This window comes from Antechinus flavipes, chromosome 4 (assembly GCF_016432865.1).
Source record: "Antechinus flavipes isolate AdamAnt ecotype Samford, QLD, Australia chromosome 4, AdamAnt_v2, whole genome shotgun sequence".
NCBI classification, from domain to species: domain Eukaryota; kingdom Metazoa; phylum Chordata; class Mammalia; order Dasyuromorphia; family Dasyuridae; genus Antechinus; species Antechinus flavipes.
The window spans coordinates 209,912,088-209,931,623 of NC_067401.1; the positions used below are offsets into that span (position 1 = coordinate 209,912,088).

The following is a 19,536-nucleotide window of genomic DNA, read 5'->3' on the forward strand; positions in this document are numbered from 1 at the left end:
GTATTTTCTGGGACGCTGGAAAATATCCTCTGTGTATGTTATATGTTTGCTTAATGTTGTAACTGTGTAGTCTGTGTGATATATGTTCTATGTTCTGTGTGGTTTGTCTGTTATGTTGTTGGTTGGAAAACAACGTTGCAACTGTGCATAGTAAATTGGAGCTCCATGTTTGTCTGTGTGTGTCTGTGTTAAAAGTTAAAATAAGCTTGTAAGAGATAAGGATTCAGCCTCTGTGTTGCAAGCTTAGAAAATATCAAGAAGTTTGAAAAATCTTTCTCTCTCTCTCTCTGTCTCTGGCTGACTGCAGCAGCCTGTGAGAAAAAGGGAGAAAAGGGAAAGGAAGAAAAAAAGGAAAAAAAAATAGATTGAAAGGGATTTGAAAGTTCAGAAAGTTATAATATATATATATAGAAGAGCAGGTGCTAACATTTAAAGGAAAGACATTTGAATGGAATATCTAGGCATTCTCTGTGAAGGCAGAGTAAAGCACTAAATGGGCTTAGAAGTTCACAGAAGCCCCTTTGGATTCTGGAATGGGAAAAGGGAATTCAAGGTGAAACATACCTCTCTCTGGGGGTGGAGGTCCTGGAAACAGCCCCTAGTCTGTTTGCTGATTTAAGAGCTTTGTTAAGTTTTAAGAACAATGATTAAGAAATTTGGGAATTAGTTGTTTGAAAAATTTGCTAGTGATTTTAAACTTTTTTAAAGGAAAAGCCTACTAGAGTAAAGAGCAATAAAATTCAAGCTTAGCCTGGCCTGGGCAATAAAAAGCTCTGGAGATAAGATGCTAATAGCTGTCAGAAGAAATGTGGTAGAAGAAAAACTTTTAAAAACAACTGTATTAGTTTGATTCAGTTTGTTACCTTCTGAAATATATTGAGTTATTTGTTAACATAAGTTATACTTTAAAACCAGCCCTGCTGGACAGTGTGGGTTTTGTGGAGGTTTGGGTTATTCACTATTGTGTGAATCTTACAGGTTTTTGAAGGGAAAAGGAAAGAGGAATGCAGGTGATTTAGGAAGGACTGATTTGTAGGGGAAATTAGAGGTTTGCATGGTTTTAGGAAGGTGAAAGAAAGACTTTTGGGAGTAGGTGAAGAGGTGGGGGAGGGAACCACCCACCCCCACTGCCTTCTGCTACTTTACCAAAGGAGCATCTGGGAAGGAAAGTTCTTTAAGGAGATTGTTTAAGTATGTAGTCAGGGGGAAAGAGAAAGTTGGAAATGGGTGGATTTGGGAAGAAACCTGATCTTGGGAAACTGATGGGCTAAATCTTGAAAAGGACCCCCATGTAGGAAATTGAGTGGGGAACCTGAGGGAAATTTTTTTTCTAGGGGGTCAGGAGTGGGGTAAGGGTGGCCACGTGGAATCCTCTCCTTCCCTCACCCCCCTGAGTATGTTCCTGCCGTTTTTTTTCTTATCTGATTGCGGCAGTGCAGCTAACTGTGATTTTTAAGGACATACTTAGGTTAAATTGATTGAATACTTGTTTTTTTTTTGATAGATAAAAGTTTTCTTGGTTAAGAGATATGGTCATAAATGTGATCCATACTTTGGTCTGAGTATTTCTAAAAGTTTAATTGCTATGTTTAAAAAAACCTTCTTGAATTCTTTTATGTGGAATTGGGTCTTTTGTATAAGTTTAAATTGATTGTATTGGGTCATTCTGAGGTTATTTAAAGGGCCTCTGGACATAAGTTTTTTCTTTGTCCTTTTGAAAATGTTTCTGTTATGGACAATATGCAATTTGGGATATTTTTCTATGTATTGGGTATTTTAAAAGCAAAATGTATGTATATAATGTTCACTCATGTAACATCTACAGAGATATGATAATTGTTCTAAGTTGTGAACTTACTGAGACGAAATTTCTTTCTGTTATTACTGTAAGGTTATGGTAACTCTTTGTTTAAGATTTATCAGAAATTTGATTGACATTTGTTATTGGAGGTAAAAGTTTTTGGGCTTAGGGTTAATTAGCTAATGCTATTTGGGAGTTTTAAAGCTCCACCCTGTGACAGTTACTGGGACAATTGATTGATAAGCTGTTAAAACTCAACTGCTTATATTATAGTTATGTTCTTGAATTTTTCCTTCTGTAACTGATCTCTCTCTGATCAGAGCAATGGTCAATAGAACTGTTAATGCAATTCAATTATGTCATGCTTTGCTATTTTCAGTCTGGTTATATATAATCATTGTATCCTAAATGCTTGGGCAACTATTTCGCCTGGTCATCTGTCTGTTACTGGATATTTGTGTTTTGTTCCTTTAAGGTTTCTACATGATAAGTGGACAATTAACAGGGGTCTGTAAGACTGCAGCTGTTTGCTTGGCCTGTAAAGCAAACTCGTCTCTTCACACAGGAAACTGCTGGCCAATCCATTTTGGCCTCCTCATGTTTTGCAACAGTCTGGTGAACTGAGTCTTTCTATCTGAGACTGATCCAATCTTTATGTGTTAGATTTGTGTTTTTGTTCTAGATTTTGGTCAAATTACAGATATTGACTTGCTTCTGGAACCTGCATCAGCTTTGATCAGCTTTGATTGTCACCACGGCACACACCCACTCTGCAAGGAATGAGAGCCTCCTGTCATTTCATAGCCTGAAGCAGCAGTTTTAAAATGAGACCATGGACCTTGCATCGACTGTACTTTGGACTGATATGAGGGACTTTGGGAATGGTTGATGACTGACTGTTAAACCTTGCCTGGATCATCTATTTCTGTGTGCTTAAGATTTGATATGGATTTGTTAAAACTATGTAATTATTGCTGATATGTTTTGAGGGCTTTTTAGGAAATTCTACTGTATTAGTCTGTTATGTATAGGGATTTTGATTTGCTCTTGGAATTTATATGGGGAATGGTCATTTGATAATTCCTTTCCGTGAGAAAAAAAAAAGGGGGGGAGGTAGAGATAGAACATTGGGGAAACTGGTATATTTTTTCAAAATACCAAAAAGAATGGGAACCCCTAGCTCTTACTTTGCCTTAGGCATCTCTGCCCCACCCCCTATCTCACTAGTTCAGATTGAATGTGGATGCTTTAGTTTTAGAATCCCTTATTTTGTTAAAAGTGCCCTGGCAGACTCAGTTTTTGAGATTTTTTTTTAAGAAAAGTTTTAGAAATCAGACACCTGTCGTGACACTGGCAGTCTCTCTGATCTGTTTTTCCATTCCTGTAACCCCAGTTCATTAAGTATTTCAGCATTTCAAAGGACCTTGAAGTTTGGCTTGAGGCACCTAAAAAGTTTGGAGTTTGCCTGCCTTGATGGTCTAACTGTGCATAATCTGCTCAGAAATCTGTATTCTAATAGCAGCCCTGCTGTTTCTCTGGGTGGGGACGGGTGGAGCTACTACAAGCCTCATCCTTCCCCCATGGAGAGGGCTGCCTCTCTGACTGGGCCTTGGTCCCTGCTGCTTTGTAAGCAGAGACTGAGTTAAGTGCACAAATGATCACAGACCTAACTGTCCATCTCAAACTGGATTCTCTGGCTGAGGTGGTGCTCCAAAACTGTAGAGGACCTGACATGCTTGCAACAAGGGAGCCTTTGCACAGCTGTTAACTCTGGGGTTATCAGGGAGAGACTTGCTCTTGCCATATGAGTCCTTACATTTTTTCTAGTTTTATTTTTGGCTCATTTGCTTTACATAAGGTGGGTCAAAGACCTCCTGGGTATCTAGAGGAAGGTGCTAAGATTCAAAGATTTGAATATTTAGGAGAAAGAGTGTGGAATGTTATGCCACAGTTCTCTTTAACTGTCCTGACTCAGTTTCCCTGTCTCAGTTTCCTTAACTGTTCTGTCTCTGACCCAGTAAAACTAAGGATTATTCGCTCTTGGGTTATAAATTAGCAAGATAAAAGTAGATCTCCTGACTCTTTTATGGATTTACAATATTCCTTTAGAATATTCCAAGATTAACCCATGATATCTTTACTTCTTTGTCTCTGGAATTTTTAGGTTTTATGGCTTCCCCTCCCTGATAAAAACTTTCCCTCCCTTTCTCTTCTTTGTCTCCAAAAAGGTATTTAAGAAGTTGGGGTTCCTCCATTCATTGCTGGAGAATGGCGTCTGGCAGCTGTATGCTGGACACTGGATTCTTTGGGTCCTCCAGCCCTGGGACCAATATGGATTCCTTGGTCCCAGTATACTTATCTCTGTCTGACTGGATAATCTGAGACGAGAGTCCTGTCCAGTCAATCTTACTCTCCCATTAATAAAATATTAAAAACTCTCTAATCTCTCTCCTGCCTCAGTTTCTCCGGCATTACAATGTAAGTCAGTCCTACTCCAGTATAAGCACCTTCTAATTATTAAAGTTTTTCTGTCTTGGTTCTGGGTCAACATATCAGAAAATAATGGGATTTTTTTAAATGGCAAAGAACTCTATAAGTCATTAAAATTTAATGTTTGCAACTTTTGGTTCATAAAAAAAATCTTTTTAACAAGTCTACAAAATGCTACCAAAAGCTCTTAAGACCTGTGAATTTTTAAAAGAAAAAACTGATTACTCCTTTTTTTTCCCTCTCTGCCTCCCCATTACCTTTCTAAACAAGTTCACAAAATGTTGATTTCCAAAGGCTCTTCTTAAAATCTAATTCTTAAAAAGAATAAGACCTGACTACTTTTTCCTCTTTTTTCCCCAGGTCTCATTTCTCTGTCCTTAACAAAGTTCTCAAAATATTACCTAGTTCTCCTTAAAAATCTATTAAAACACACACACACACACACACACACACGATACTTCCTTTCTGTGCCTTTCACAAGCCCATCACGTGTTTATTGCCAATGGCACAATATATTACCAAAGCTTCTTCTCAAAATCCAAACCACATAATTAAACCTAATTTCCTGGTCTCGAATTTCCTCCTCTATCCGCATCTGCCGTTTTCCTGTCCAGTCTCTAAGGAGCCAATTCTTTTGAAAGTTACGAGAATAATAGGATCTTTAGGACTAAGATATTTGGGGTGGAGCAGTGCTCCTTAGTCTCGACTCTCTCACTTTACATATGAAGAAGACCTTAGGAAGGTTAAATGCTTCTGGAATTGAATTTGCTCCCCCCTCCATTCCCTCTCCCTTCCCCCTTCCCCCCGTTTCGGGTACCAAGCAGAACGAATCTAACAGTTCTTTAACTCTCGGGAGCAGCTATTCACATCCAGGTGTGGCCCGCCCCCCTCCCCACCAGGTGAAACATCGTCCCAATCCCCCTCAGATGCCTGGGATGCAGGAGCAGAGCTGGGCACAGTATGAATGAATGGCCGTACGTTATCTCCGAGAGACTCGTCTGTGGCCAGGACAAGTCCAAGTTCTGTCTCCGTTCAACTTGGCAGGGACAAAAAAGGTCAGGTCAGTCATTTCTCGGGGACCTCACCAAGCCATCTCCCTCTGCCCGCTCCTTTCCTTTTTCTTTCCCTCCCTAGAGCAAGAAGGTCAGGAAAGCCCATAACCCACTCTCCCTTTACCAAGTAGAATTCCAACCCCAGACCAGCCACCTGCGTCCAGGGAGCATCCTGGAGCCGACCAATCAGAAGGCGAGTCGCATCCCGCTCTCTCCCAGATAACCAATTGTCGGGCGTGTCTCAAACAGCCCCACCACACCCTTTTCCTATTATCGCCCAACACAGCCCATCCCCCTTCCCCCTCCCCCGCTAGTCAAAACTGCCCGGCCAGCTCCCGACAACACCCCCCCCCCTTCCGCGCCTGGCGGCGGCTGCTCCGGGCGGTTAGAACCGCGACCCGGACGCCCGCTACCGCTGCGCAGGCGCCGTGGGGGGACCGCCACCACCCCAAACACCATATACACCCTGCCTTCCAGGGCACCTCCCGGCGGGGGGTCAGGCATTCCGAGGTTCCGCGCTCCAGGGCAGCGACGGAGGCGCAGGCGGCGGCCGCGGGTGAGTCCTCGCAACCCCGCCAGTTGGAGTTTCCTTTCCTGAGGAGGCAGGGCGGGGCAAAGGGGAGGAAGGAGCTATGTGTCCCCTATCCTTCCCTTTACCCCTTGTCATGGTCAGTGCATTGGAAAGTGGGGGAAGCAGATCCTCTTAGCACTATCCAGCGTAAAGGAGAAGTCCTGGAGACTAGGAGCGGGGAACGGGAAAGGGTGGGGAGGAGAAGCTGCAAGGGCAGGAGGTAGACTCGGACAGGGGGGTTGAGGGGAGGGGAGCTGGACTGACGGGGAGGGGGACTGAGAAAAGAGGAGGGGCTGAGGGAAGAGGGCTGGAGGAAGGGGAAGGGATTTAGGAGAGGGAGGACACTTGGAAGAGGGAGAGAACTGCTGCAGAAAGTGGAAATGAGGAAGAAAAGGAGGACGCGGGACGGAAGGGGTGGGGGGATGGGGCTTCTAGGGAGCAAAGGTGCTCGTCTGGAGTAGGAGTTGGGCCCTGGTGGCTGGTGCCTTGTGGGGCTTTGGTATGTGGAAAGGTTACATCTATTGGGCAATAAGGGAAGAGTTAAGTTCTCGGAGGATGGTGGTACAAAATGGGTGGAGTAGGCAGAAGTAGGATAATCAGATGGGTTTATTTGGTCTAGCTTGGAACCCTAAAAATGTTTTAAATTGAAACGTGTGATGCCTACACAATTACATGAAAATAGCATAAAGCAAATGACTCACAAGCCAGGGCAGCTGTTATTTCTGGGGCCTAGACGTATAATAGGTTATTAATAAAAGCTTGAGTTGAATTTAACAAGAGGATCAATGGACCTTGGGGAAGCCATTTAGCTGCTTTGAACCTAAATTTATTCCTCATAAAATGAAAGGAGGGTAGACTAGGTAGGCCTGAATTTCTTACTAGCTTTAAATATTGTCATGAGGTCTAGAGGGGCTCAGATTTCAGATTTCTTCCAATAGTATAAATTTACTTATCAGTTTTTTTTACTTGTGTCTGACTCTGCATGTCCCCACTTGGTATTTCCTTGGCAAAGATAGTGGAGTGGTCTGCCATTTCCTTCTCCAGCTCTTTTTACAGATGAGAAACTTGAGGCAAAGTTAAGTGACTTGTCCAGAATCACACAGCTAGAACTTCTCTGAGGCTGGATTGGATTTGAACTCAGGAAGATGAGACCCTGAATTCAGGCCTAGCACCCTAACCACTTTGTGCACCTAGCTGCCCCTAATATAAATACATAGATCAAATAAACGTATCCTTTCAAATAGTTTTTAGTCACTTAAAAATTAATATGCTTTAAACCAGTGGCAATGGTAGTTTTGTTTTGGCATTGTATTTTCTTTGAGATGATTAAAATGTTAAAAATTAATGTAAATGCTAATCCAAATATTCTGTGCTTAATTGCAGTGTTGCTCCATAATATTGATTACTTAATTATTAATTATTATTTAATTTTTTACATTTTTAGTGCTCATTATTACCTATGTACAAGTATAGTGGATTTGCCAGAAGGTGGCAGTACTTCAGAAGAAAGTTAGTCACTAAAATGCAGCCAGATTATACACCAGCATGAAAATGTTACACTGCTTTCTAATGCTTTTCAATAATTTTTTGACAGTTTTTTTCATTCGGGGGATCAGTTTTTTAATATTGCACTAACAAAAGAGTTTTAAAATCTTTGTTATGGACCCCTTTTGTTAGCCTGGCAAAACTCTTGAACCCCTTCAGAATGTTTTTAAATACATTAAAAAATACATAGGATTACAAGGAAAACTATAATGAAATATATTTATCAAAGTATTTTTTAAAACAAGTTAATTGATTCATAGTTAAAAACTTCCTACCTTGTCATTTTGTTGTTCAATTATACCAGACCCTTCATGACTCCATTAATGTTTTCTTGACAAAGGTACTAGAGTGGTTTGTCATTTCCTTTTCCAGTGAATTCAGTTTTTTAAAGAATCAGAATTTTAGTGACTTGGTCAGCATCACATGGCTAGAAAAAGTACCTGAGGTTGGATTTTGAACTCAGGGGTTTTGTTTTGTTTTGTTTTTTAAATTCCAGGTTCAGTGATCTATCCACTGAGCAACTGGCTACCACCCTTTCTTGTCCTACACCATTCTTTACTTAAGGTACTGAGAGCCAGATTTTTGCCTGTGTTACTTATCTTTAAATCCTGGTCATTTGAATCCATGTTCCCTCTCCATTCCATATACTTTTGGTAGCTTAAATAATTTATATTGAGGAACTTTTCTGTGACATGTATGTGTTGTGTTAATATTTTATGTACTTTACCTTCTTTAGTTATTAAAAATTGTTAGTGTGTGATAGGGCATTTTTTGAGGTATTTTGAACTTTTTGTTATCTTTGTTTTTTTGTTGATATTTTTATCACAAAGAACAGGTAGTCTTAATGGAGTGTGTGTGTGTGTGTGTGTGTGTGTGTGTGTGTGTGAGATCTTCTAAGACTGAAGGATCTTCATAGAAAAGAACTTGTGCTTTTCTTCAAAATTTCAAGTTAGTTTCTCCAGGATGCAGAGCTTACTGATTCATTCAGTAGCTTTTATTAAACACCTGAGTATTTAGCATTATACCTGGTGCTGTAAGTTAAGTAGAAAATAGAGCCCTCTGCCCTGAAACTATTTAATCTCTATTAGGATATTTAGAGAAATATGCCATTTAAAATTATTTTAAAATTATATATAATGCACATACATTTATGATATGGGATAGATGAGGGAGGAGCATAGCAGTACTAGAGAGTAGCTTAAAGAAGTGGCTAGAGATGAGCATCTGCTGTCAGGAGCCAGGGGATTTCACCTTTGAGGAATAGCAGAAAGAAAAAAACAGAGATGTACTTAATAATACGGAATCTGAACTGGGCAGAGCACTTAGAGGGAGGGGAATAGTAACATTTAGAGACAGTAATAGGCTGCAACTGATGAAGAGAAGGGACCATGGGAGAGTGGAGTGAGTGTTGAACTGGGAGCCAGGACATTCATTTTGAATCTTGCTTCATATGCTTGAGTTAGCTGTGTTATCACAGACAACTTATTAGAACCTCAGTTTTTTTTTTTTTTTCCATTTGTAAAAGGAAGAATAATTGATGTATTCAATACTTCACAATGTTCTAAGGAAACTATAAAGTGCTGTATGTGAGGTAGTTGTAATGATGAAGATGATTGTTAATGTGCCTTTAAATGCTAGGCTAGAGAATATTAGATTTTTTACAAAAGGCATCGAAAGTTTGTGAAACAAGACCTAGGTTCAAAGCTCCCATCTAACTAGCTGTATGATCCTGGGAAAGTCATTTTAATCTCTTTTTAAGTCTGTCTATGTGTAAAATGAGAAGGTTGAATTAGTCTCTAAGGTCTCTTTCTATTCAAAATCTATGATCTATAAATGTATCATGAATACAGTGTTTGAGAAATTATTTTAGGAGGCTGTATTTGATGGGCAGGAGTACAAAGACTTGCAAAAAAACTAATTAGGATGTTATTTAAGCAATTTCTTTTTGAGATAAGTGGAACTAAGCTCAAAATGGAAAGAAATGGAAAGAAGAGTCGGGTCCTAAGAGGAAGAACAGACAAGTTAATAACTGCCTACAATATAGAGATAAAAGAAAAAGGAGTAAAGTTAATTCTGTAGTGAGCCTGAAGGAGAGGAATGATAAATGTGTCATTGATAGTGATGGGAGAGTTAAGAGGCTGAGATATAGTACTAGTTGGAGGGGAGGAAGATGATGTGGAAAATATTAGATCAGATTTTTTTTTTTAAGTTATTGTGCCCAAACACAATAGTGTTACTTCCCTTCATATTTTACCTGGGGCAAAATGTAGTCAGCAAATTAAGGAGTAGGTTTATGAAAAAGTATTGAATGAAGAAAATTCTTTTGTACAATATTTATTCATTTACTTCTACTTTGCTTAGTTTATGAGGTGTGTCTTACATGAATGAAGTGGAATACAGATGACAGAGTCATTTGAGGAAAGAATTCTATCCTCCCCCTACCCAAAAAAATACATGGGCACTCAGAAAATTAAGAGCAGTTAAAATATTTTTATTTTCTCGGCATTAGATCATTTATACTATATCATATAATTTTAATCAAGCCTTCAGAATAGCTCCTGCTAATAGCAGTAGATAACCGAGGCAACCAGGAAAATATTATAATTTGTGGGGAAGGAAGAGAGGTAGATATTTTTCCCTTCTTTAGAAGTGGAGGTAGAAAATGAGTGGAAATGTTCAAGTAATTAAGCACAGTAATATTTTTGTTTCCAATTTTATTATTGTTAAATTCACTTCACTTAATAAAAATGTGATCTCTAATTTTTACCTTAAAAATCAGTTATTACTGCTGAACTAAATACTTTTATATTTTTAGGAAGATTTGCTTTTACCTTTTGGAATGATGTCCACAATGAAGTTAGTATTGACACTTCTATTTTCTGGAATTATAACTAGCTGCAGAGGAAATTCTACATATTATTTGATGCCCAGATTACTCTTGGTATCCTTTGATGGCTTCAGAGCTGACTATCTAAAGAAGTATGAACTTCCTCATCTTCGTAGTTTTATCGAAGAAGGTGTCTTGGTGGAGCATGTTAAGAACGTTTTTATCACAAAAACTTTTCCAAATCACTACAGCATAGTGACAGGCCTGTATGAAGAAAACCATGGCATTGTGGCTAACTCAATGTATGATAAAGACACACACAAAAATTTTTCAGAATCTAAAGACAAAGATCCTTTTTGGTGGAATGAAGCAACTCCCATTTGGGTAACCAATGAACTTGAGGAAAACAGAACAAGTGCAGCTGCTATGTGGCCTGGTACTGATGTGGCTATCCACAATATAACTCCTTTCTATTTTATGAATTATAGTCCTTCAGTAACATTTGATGAGAGATTAGGCAATATTACTAAATGGCTGAACAGCTCAGATCCTTTGGTTACCTTTGCAACACTCTATTGGGAAGAACCAGATGCAAGTGGACACAAATATGGACCTGAAGATAAAGAGCACATGAGTACTGTATTGAAAGAAGTCGACAATCACATTGGTCACCTTATCCATAAACTCAAGACATTGGGATTGTGGGAAAGCCTTAATGTGATCATTACAAGTGATCATGGGATGACTCAGTGTTCTAAGGATAAAATGATAAAATTGGATGCCTGCATTGATCGCTCAAACTACACTATAATAGATACAACCCCAGTTGCTGCAATACTGCCTAAAGAAAGTATGTATATTTTTTTTAGACAGGGAACTGCTGTTATTATATTGGGGGGGAGGGAAAGAGTATAAAAAGTTACTGTTTCAGTTTTCAACAAATCTGTCTTTAATTTAGACAGATCTATACTCTTAAAAGTAAAAATATAAAAATGCTGGCTTGCATATTTTAAGTAACTGAATATATATCTTCAAGGTTAGTGATTTAATTATATAATTATGCCTTATTTTTCTTTATCATTTAAGTAGAGACAGAACATAGATAATTTAAAAGCCATTTATTTTAGCTTTGGAATATATCTTTACTTTTGTTCTATGTTTACTACAATTAGATTTCCTTTTTTAGTGATTTTAAAATTAGTTTGCCATGTAAGTTGGCAGAAGCTAATGTGTTGGGCAAGCATTTTTTTAAATTGCTACAGATTATTCATAGTGTTAGTAAAAGAGCATTGATTATATAATTAAGGTATTCTAACATAATCACATAATTATAATTATTATTACTTGTCTCTTAAGGAATATTAGATGACTTTGGTGGTGATTGTAGTTAGAAAAATATTCAGTAACAGGAACTCTGCTAGTAGGAAAGAGTAAAAAAAAAGTAGCTTATATAAATTCTAGTTGGAATATTCACAAACAAGAAATAGTCATTTTAACACAGTTCAGAAATTAAACAAAGCACAACTGAAATATTAGAGAAAAGAGAAAAATTTTAAGTGTACAAATGAATTATGGCAAATATTGAAAGGTCTTTACTACAAAAATTATCAGTAATTCAAGTGTTCTACCAAACTCCATTTTTTGAGCCAAATATGAGTCTAATACCTAAACTAAGAGGCATATCACCAGTGAATATTGACATAAAAATTTTAAATAAAATCCTAGCCAAAAGGCATATTATATGTATATATGTATATTCATTTATATATATGCACACATAAACATTTATATATATATATATATGCATATATAATTATTCATTATGATCAGATTAGCATTCTGCCATATAGCCGCAGTTTTCAACATAGGAAGTATATAGCATAGTCACTTTAAAAACAGCAATAGATGTTTTTAAAAATCCCACTTTGACTAACTGTAGTACTAAATACTAAAAATTGTAGTAATGGAGGGACATTTTTATTAATTTAATAAAAAGTATGTCTCTAAAACCAATAGTTAGTATTTCTTTCAATGAAGAACTATTAAAAACTTTTCTATTATATGCAGAGGTAATGCAAAAATGCCACTAAAAGTTGACATGGTTTTAGGAATACTAACAGTAGCAGTAAGTAGGAGCAATTAAAGGTATAAATATTGGAAGAAAGGAGTAAAAATTGTCCCTATTGCAGATGGTTTGCTTAGAAAATCTCCAAAAAATCCACAAAGAAACTAATTGGATCATTATTAATAGTTTCAGAGAAGTATTAGGAATATAAGTACACAAAATTTCTTTCATCCTTATTATGTTTTTCCTTTTAGTATATTCATTGACTTGATTGTTCATCTATTTCTTTTTTCTCCCAGATCAAACCTATGTTTTTAAAAAGCTAGAACATTGCAGTTCTCACATGAAAGCCTATCTTAAGGATGATATTCCTGGAAGATTTCATTATCAGCACAATGAACGAATTCAGCCAGTTCTTTTGGTTGCTGATGAGGGTTGGACAATTGTGCTTAATGAATCATTTAAATGTAAGTGTTTTTTTGGCTGGCTTGGGGAGGGAGCAGATCACATTATCAAAAATGCTTTTGTTTTTTATCTGAAACATTTCTCGCATTTAAAATCTGTAGAATTTTGTCATCTGATTTTTAATTATAATTTTTAATTACCTCATTTCTGAGATCCCTTCTAGCTCTAAATCTCCCTTAATAGTGTCAATATATATGAAATGAGATTTTAATGATGTACACAATTCTAACAAGTTTAATTATAACAGATTAGAAACAGCACATTAGAAATAGGACACAAAAGCAGCAAGAAATAACTGATAGCTTTTCAGTAAGGGAAGCAATCGGACTATTAAAAAACAAGACATGTGAATTTGAAGACAGTGTCATTTTGAAGCCACTTAGTATAGACCCAAGTATCCTGTGGACTTAAGTAGGCTTGATGATCATTGTGTTACTACATGCTACAAAAATTGTTATTTAAATGACATATAATTCACATTTTGAACATCATCATGTTATGATTAGTGCAATCTTGTTTAAAAAATGAAAGTACACTTCTTCCCTAGGTCTGTCCCTCCCTATTTTATTTAAATTTTTGATGCCTTTATTTTATTATTATTTTTTTAACACATCCCTGTCATTTCTGGATATAATCTTGTAAAAAAGAAAAAAATAATCCATTGTTAGGTCAGCCTTCTTTGAATGGTATATGTAGGCATCCATATTCTTAGAGTACCACCTCTCCAGTGAAAGAAGATGCTGCTAAACCTAAAAAATTTACATTTCTATCAAAAGTAGTTACTATTACATGAAGGTCACCTGAAAACATGGAAAAATTCTTTATATATGGGACCCCACTCCAAAATTCAGATTAATGTCATTATTTACACTAAAAATGTTATTACTATGCTAAGAAAATAACTCTGTTTATCACAAAATTTCAGGAAGAGCTAAATGCCACGAAGAGTCTTAAAGCTTATTAGTACTCTATAGTTGGTAGATGTGGAACAATGAAAATTGTGCTAAAACTAATGTGGTTTAATGAAGTTTGATCCTGGGAACATATTAGATCAGTGATCACTTAAATGTTAAAAGTAAATTTAAGTTACTTTTAGTTATAGTAGGTGCCTTTTATACTAACCAACATAATCATATTATTTGTGAAAATTATACTACCCTAAAGGATTTGTTGCCATATTATGAGCTAATGTAATGTTATTAATACCTAAAATACAAAATTTTAGTTAGACTAATATTTTCTTTTAATCAGAGTATTACAGCATACCTTAGGATATTATACTTTTAGTAGTTATTGATTATTCATATGCCATAGCTTCATGTCTCCAAAGGGTTTTTTTTTTTTTAATAAATTTTCATTGTATATTTCTGAAATTTAGAAAGTTTGGAGTTGGGGAGTTGCACAGAATTTGCCAATCAAAGGACTTCTGATCATGAAATCATTACTGATCATGAAACCATTATTCTTACAATATTTATTGACAGTCTGAATTTGTTAATTTATAATTCACAGTGAGACAGGGAACCACTAATTGCAATCCTTAGTCTGTTATTATCGCCTTATTAACCTCACTTAATCATTTCTGCTTTCTCATACTTGTGAATTCCCCATTATGCTCTTACTCATTTATATTGTTCCCCTTGTTGCTTCCAATATATGTTTTAGAAAATTGTGAGGATAAGTGGTAGCAGATAGAAGGAAATCTGAAGACTCAAAAGAATGTGGCAGGGAAATGTAGTTTAATTTTGAGCATGGTGGGCTTTGAATAAGGTTCAGGTGGAATAGAGAAAGCGCTGGCTCAGCCATAATGCAGAAACCTAGATTTTTATATCTCTGCCTGAAATAATTTTATTAATCAGAAGTCACAGTCACATAAATGTCTACTGTGCTTGTTTTGGAAACATTTTTGAGTTTGGGGTTTTTCTTTTTGGGTGCTAAGCAAATTAATTTGTTTACTAACAAGTTTTTTGTTTTTTTTTTTTCTCCAGTAGGTGACCATGGTTATGATAATGCTTTGCCAAGCATGCATCCATTCCTGGCTGCTCATGGCCCTGCCTTTCACAAAGGCTACAAGCACAACACAATTAACATTGTAGATATTTATCCTATGATGTGTCACATCTTGGGATTAAAACCACATCCAAACAATGGAACCTTTAGTAACACTAAGTGTTTATTAGCTGATCAGTGGTGCATAAATCTCCCAGAAGCTATCGGAATAGTGATTGGTGCCCTTCTGGTGTTAACTACTCTGACCTGCCTCATCATTATCATGAAAAACAAACTGACTGTTCCTCGGCCATTTTCTCGACTTCAACTACAAGAAGAAGATGATGATGATCCTTTGATTGGATAGCCTGTGAAAAATTTTGACTTTGTGTCTTGATGCAGTCATTTGAGTTAGTCATCAAATATAAGAGAATTATGCTGGATGGTATATCAGCAAAAGGTACCCTTTGAAAGAATTACAAAGGAATTAGACCAAACATGTTAACAGTTGTTTTTATACATCTTTCGGTGTGTTAGCAAATATAAACTATTCTGACTGACAATAGATAAGTTCACTAGACAAGCCAAAAAGTGATCTTTTGCTAACTAGAAAAGTCTGTTGTGCAGAATTATTTTTGCCACTTTTTATTTTTGCAACAATTGCACCTCCAAATACCAAAAACTTAGCAATTATCTGTCTCTAGTGAGTTTTTATATTTGTAAATGAAACAAAATTTTCATGCAGTTCTTGCACATTTATGTATCAGGGAGAAAAAAGTTTCTATATTTTTGTATTAGCCTTTAATAAGACCCTTGCCCTTAAGTAATATATATATACACACACACATATCTATATATCTATATATATATATACACACACACGTATTTATATTTGTGATGAATTTCTGTCCTTGATGTAGAGTTAAAAAATAGGAAAGCAGAGATCCAATTTAAGAAGTAATGATTTTTAGGAAAGTTTGCGTTAAATTTTTGCTAGCCAATGTGTGTTTGACACCAATTTTGAAAAATGTTTCTTATTTTATTACTCTAATCTGATAGGGTTTTATACATACTTCTTGAAAAATTGTACCTGATTGGAAATGCAGGAAGAAGTATGACCGATATGTATTAATTTTATGAATGCCTTTTCTGCATGAGTTGCAATGTACTTAGTGTCCATATAACACTTGGGCTTCCTCCTCCTCTTCCCCCCCCCCCCCCTTTTTTTTTTTTTTGAAGAGAGAACTAGACAACCTAACTTTAACATTAGGTCTTTGAGTAAATTTTAAATACATTTGTAGGCATTAACCATTTAGGAAGATTTTATTTTTGCATTGAAATTTAGCTCATCCTATCTTTGTAACTCATGAATTAAAACTATGCTTATTTTTTTAAATCACTGGTTTTGGTTACTATTGTTAACTCATGTTATTTATTTTAACATCTAATGTTTTGTTATTATCAAACATGAATTTTAGATTTAAGAAGTTCTCTCTTCCCTTTATATATTCTTGATGACTCAGTGAAGTTGAGTCACCAAGAATGTGTCATCTTTGAAGAATAAAAATTATTTACACTGTGATGATGCTCAGTATTCCAAATGATTTTGTTGACTTTTTTTCAGTTCTTATTTGTGTTACAGAAACATTGTTTCTCATGTTTTGACTGGCTTAAAACCAAAGATTTTTTGTGAAAAGAGTTCTTTCTATCCAGGGGTAGCACTTCCTAATGCTAACTGAAAATGTAATATTATTAAAAGGAATGGACACATTGCAACCATTTAGTGGAAAATGTCTCTGTAATCAAGAGGAATACCTGAGACAAGTGTGTAATAGAAGTTGTGATTTTTAAAAAGTCAGTGGTGTGAAATGTTGAATAGCTGAACTTGTAAACGGCACTATTAGAAGATTGAACTTCACAAAATATTTTGTTTCCTAAATAAATCAACTTTTGATTATTTATGGTGATGGGATAACAGTGCTCTTGTAGATTATCAAATTGATTAAGCCAACCTGGGTAGTCAACTTTGACCCCACTTTGGCAGCAAAATTCTTTGACTAATAAGATCAGTTGACCTCTAGAGAAGATTCCCAAACCAAGTCTGCAGAAATAATTTAAATGTGACTAATGTTTATGTAGGTAAGGAAGTATTGACTATTGAGAGCACATGAATAGGTCGTTTTGGGATTGTTTTGTCTTTTTGACAAATATTTGTATCTGATTTTTCCCCTGATTATGGGGCCAGAAAATAGCTAATATAAAAAGATAGTAGTTTATTTTTATAAATTAGTGTAAATATTACATATTTCAGATTAGAAACTTACTTGTAGAACAAAATAAGCCCAAAGAGAACATAATTGCGAAATATTTTCAGAACTTTAAAAATCTGAGTATTGGCCTATATTTAGAGCAAGGGGCTAAAATGGATGTAAATTATTTTGTAGTAATTGGAGCAGAAGTTGACCTTTATAATGGAATGAATCAGTAAATTTATTAATCTTCAAAAAATTTATATGATTCTTTTTTGAAAATCTCAACTTTCTAAAAATGTAACTTTTGTTAATAAATTATATTTAAAACAAGAATATGTATTTATCTGGCAAATCCCAACAAAGTTGGATTATTTTTCGTTTTCATAATATATATCTTCCTAGGAAAAGAATAATACTTATAAAAAGTTTATTTTTAAATTATACTTTCAGTTAATTTACAATATGAAATTTTTAGTTTGCCACTAGAAAATAAGCTAGAATCTGCTATAGTACACTGGATAAATATCTAATAAAATTAACCTTATCAGATTGCTATAATATTTTGGTAAGCATTTTAAATATTTGATTCATAAAGCTGATATCTTTTTATATACTACTTAAAAATGAAATATTTAATTCTGGAGACTTAACATCATTGTCAGTTGAGGGTGATAAAAAGTTTTACTTTTTCAATTTAGAATGAAACTGATAGAAGGTATCTTTTTTTTTTTTTTTTTAAGTATATGGGGACAATTCTGCTATTCTCATGAACAGCTAATAAATTGAACCCATTCTTATATATTCCTTGCAGTGATCTGATATGCTTGTTGTAACAACTTGAATACCCAGCTACTTAGCACTGGAGAATTGAAAGTGTATTTTCATGGTTTTTGAATGACCTCTTTGCCAGTATCTGGTAAGCTCTGAGGAGGGAAAAGGGGTGGGTGGGGGGCAAGAGAAAGGAAAGAAAAGGGAAGAACGGTGTTCCTGAAGACAATGCTGCCCTTTTTAATAAAGGTGGTTGTTGAAGGGGGAAAAGGGTGACTAAAAATGTTTGTTCATTTTTCCCTCATAAAATACTGTGTGTGAATAAAATAAATGTGACAAAAGTATGTTTTTTAAAATGTAGCACCTTAAGTTTTAAATAAAATATATTTTGACTTTTTATTGATTGGATTTCTATGGAGAAATTTTGCATATGCCTTTGGAAAAAACCACCGCACCAATAACAATTATCCTCAAATTCTCTACTCTGTTTATTCTAAGTGTAAGATTTACTGAGAGATAGCAGTGGTAGAGTAAAAGCATGTTGGAGTTAAATTGATTAGTCCTGATTTCAAGTCCTTGTTTTGCCTCTTAAGTGATATATGGTGTGTCCATGTGCCTACCTGTGAAACTTCACTAAATCTTACTTGTTTATCTGTAAAATGGTCCTACATTGTGGAAGTAAAATGCTTCATAAGCTTCTAAATCCTTAAAATGAATGAAAAAGGATCAAGTGCTTTCTCTGAGCCACCTGCTTGGGATATAAATAGAACTAAACAGTCCCTACTTTAATAGATCTCACATTCTAATGAGAGGTAGCACTTGTAGAAAGTTTAGGCTGCAAGTCATATGAAAAATCCTGTGGTCTTTAGGTGCATCACCAAAGCAGATATAATAATAATGCATCATCTCTAATGTAATTTCCATTAACATAATCCTATCTTTTTGATAGTGAATGATTCAGATTGATAGGACTTTGGAGGGTGCAGGGATCTTTTCTGAGTTTTGAGTAGCTGTAGCTATTGAAGCAGTTGCAGTTGTTTCCCAGAATGATAACCCTAAGCAGGACCAATATGTCTTGAGAGATGCGGGGGACTATTAGATGGCTTACCTTGTCACTAATGGTGCTTGGTGTAGTGGCCTGTATGATCGATACAGGAGTGGCTAGGAAGATGGGACTCCTTTTCAGGTGCTACTTCTCTCAATGATCACGTGGGGGCTGAGCTGCAAGCAGGGTATCCTGGGGAGGGATTGTTTTTCATAGGGGCTTGGGTTCAGAATCTGCGCTAGATTATCTCCACTGGGATCCAGAGGTATAGTGGTCAGGGGTAGAAGTGGGGATTGTGACTACGCCTAGCACATGATGCCCCCATCTCTTTAAAGGGTTCCTTGCTGCTTCTGCAAGGCCAGCTTACCTGACCCCATAGATGACAATTGGCTGTCCCTTTAAAAAAATTGTTGCTTATCTAGATATTGACTTAAAAGGCCCAGGTTCAAAGAAGAGGCGGTGGTCTGCAGGGCACTACTGTCCCCAGTCCAGAGAATTAGCCACTTTAGCCAGGAGAACTCACTTGAGAGTGACTCCATCCTCTTGGATGACTCTCAGTTCCTGTCTAATGTGAGTTCTTGTTACAAAATGCATTATGGCCCAGCCTATTTTTTCTTTGCTTCAGTTTTGTTACTCTTTTTAATAACCTTAAATTTTTTAATGTTT

The 19,536-nt window shown here is 36.1% G+C and overlaps 1 protein-coding gene and 1 long non-coding RNA gene across 5 annotated transcripts in view; one reads left to right on the forward strand and one right to left on the reverse strand.

Annotated features, from left to right (window-relative positions):
* The window catches only part of LOC127561818 (uncharacterized), a 44,908-nt gene extending 39,315 nt beyond the window's left edge, over nt 1–5,593 (reverse strand). Inside the window, exon 1 of the long non-coding RNA XR_007953540.1 lies at nt 5,270–5,593. This is a non-coding gene — a long non-coding RNA (uncharacterized LOC127561818). The remainder of the gene's footprint in view (nt 1–5,269) is intronic.
* A 103-nt stretch (nt 5,594–5,696) lies between these two features.
* Nucleotides 5,697–18,224, forward strand: ENPP4 (ectonucleotide pyrophosphatase/phosphodiesterase 4). Of its 4 annotated transcripts, XR_007953539.1 has the most exons (5): nt 5,699–5,899; nt 10,275–11,136; nt 12,651–12,818; nt 14,805–15,265; nt 17,869–18,224. XR_007953539.1 is itself a non-coding variant. In XM_051997086.1 (4 exons), the coding sequence occupies exons 2-4, from the start codon at nt 10,299–10,301 to the stop codon at nt 15,170–15,172; spliced, it is 1,371 nt and encodes a 456-aa protein (XP_051853046.1). In that variant the 5' UTR covers nt 5,697–5,899; nt 10,275–10,298; the 3' UTR covers nt 15,173–18,224. The 4 variants fall into 4 exon arrangements, 3 of the variants coding, with proteins under 3 accessions (XP_051853046.1, XP_051853045.1, XP_051853047.1); XM_051997086.1 differs by having other exon boundaries at nt 5,697–5,899; nt 14,808–18,224; XM_051997085.1 differs by having other exon boundaries at nt 14,805–18,224.
* The last annotated feature ends 1,312 nt before the right edge of the window (nt 18,225–19,536 follow it).

Excerpts from the sequence above, each read along its gene's own strand:
- ENPP4 (XM_051997085.1), top strand. The coding sequence starts at position 10,299 with ATGATGTCCACAATGAAGTTAGTATTGACACTTCTATTTTCTGGAATT. Across the intron at positions 11,137-12,650 it reads TGCAATACTGCCTAAAGAAA|ATCAAACCTATGTTTTTAAA; the intron begins GTATGTATATTT and ends TTTTTCTCCCAG. Across the intron at positions 12,819-14,804 it reads GCTTAATGAATCATTTAAAT|TAGGTGACCATGGTTATGAT; the intron begins GTAAGTGTTTTT and ends TTTTTTCTCCAG.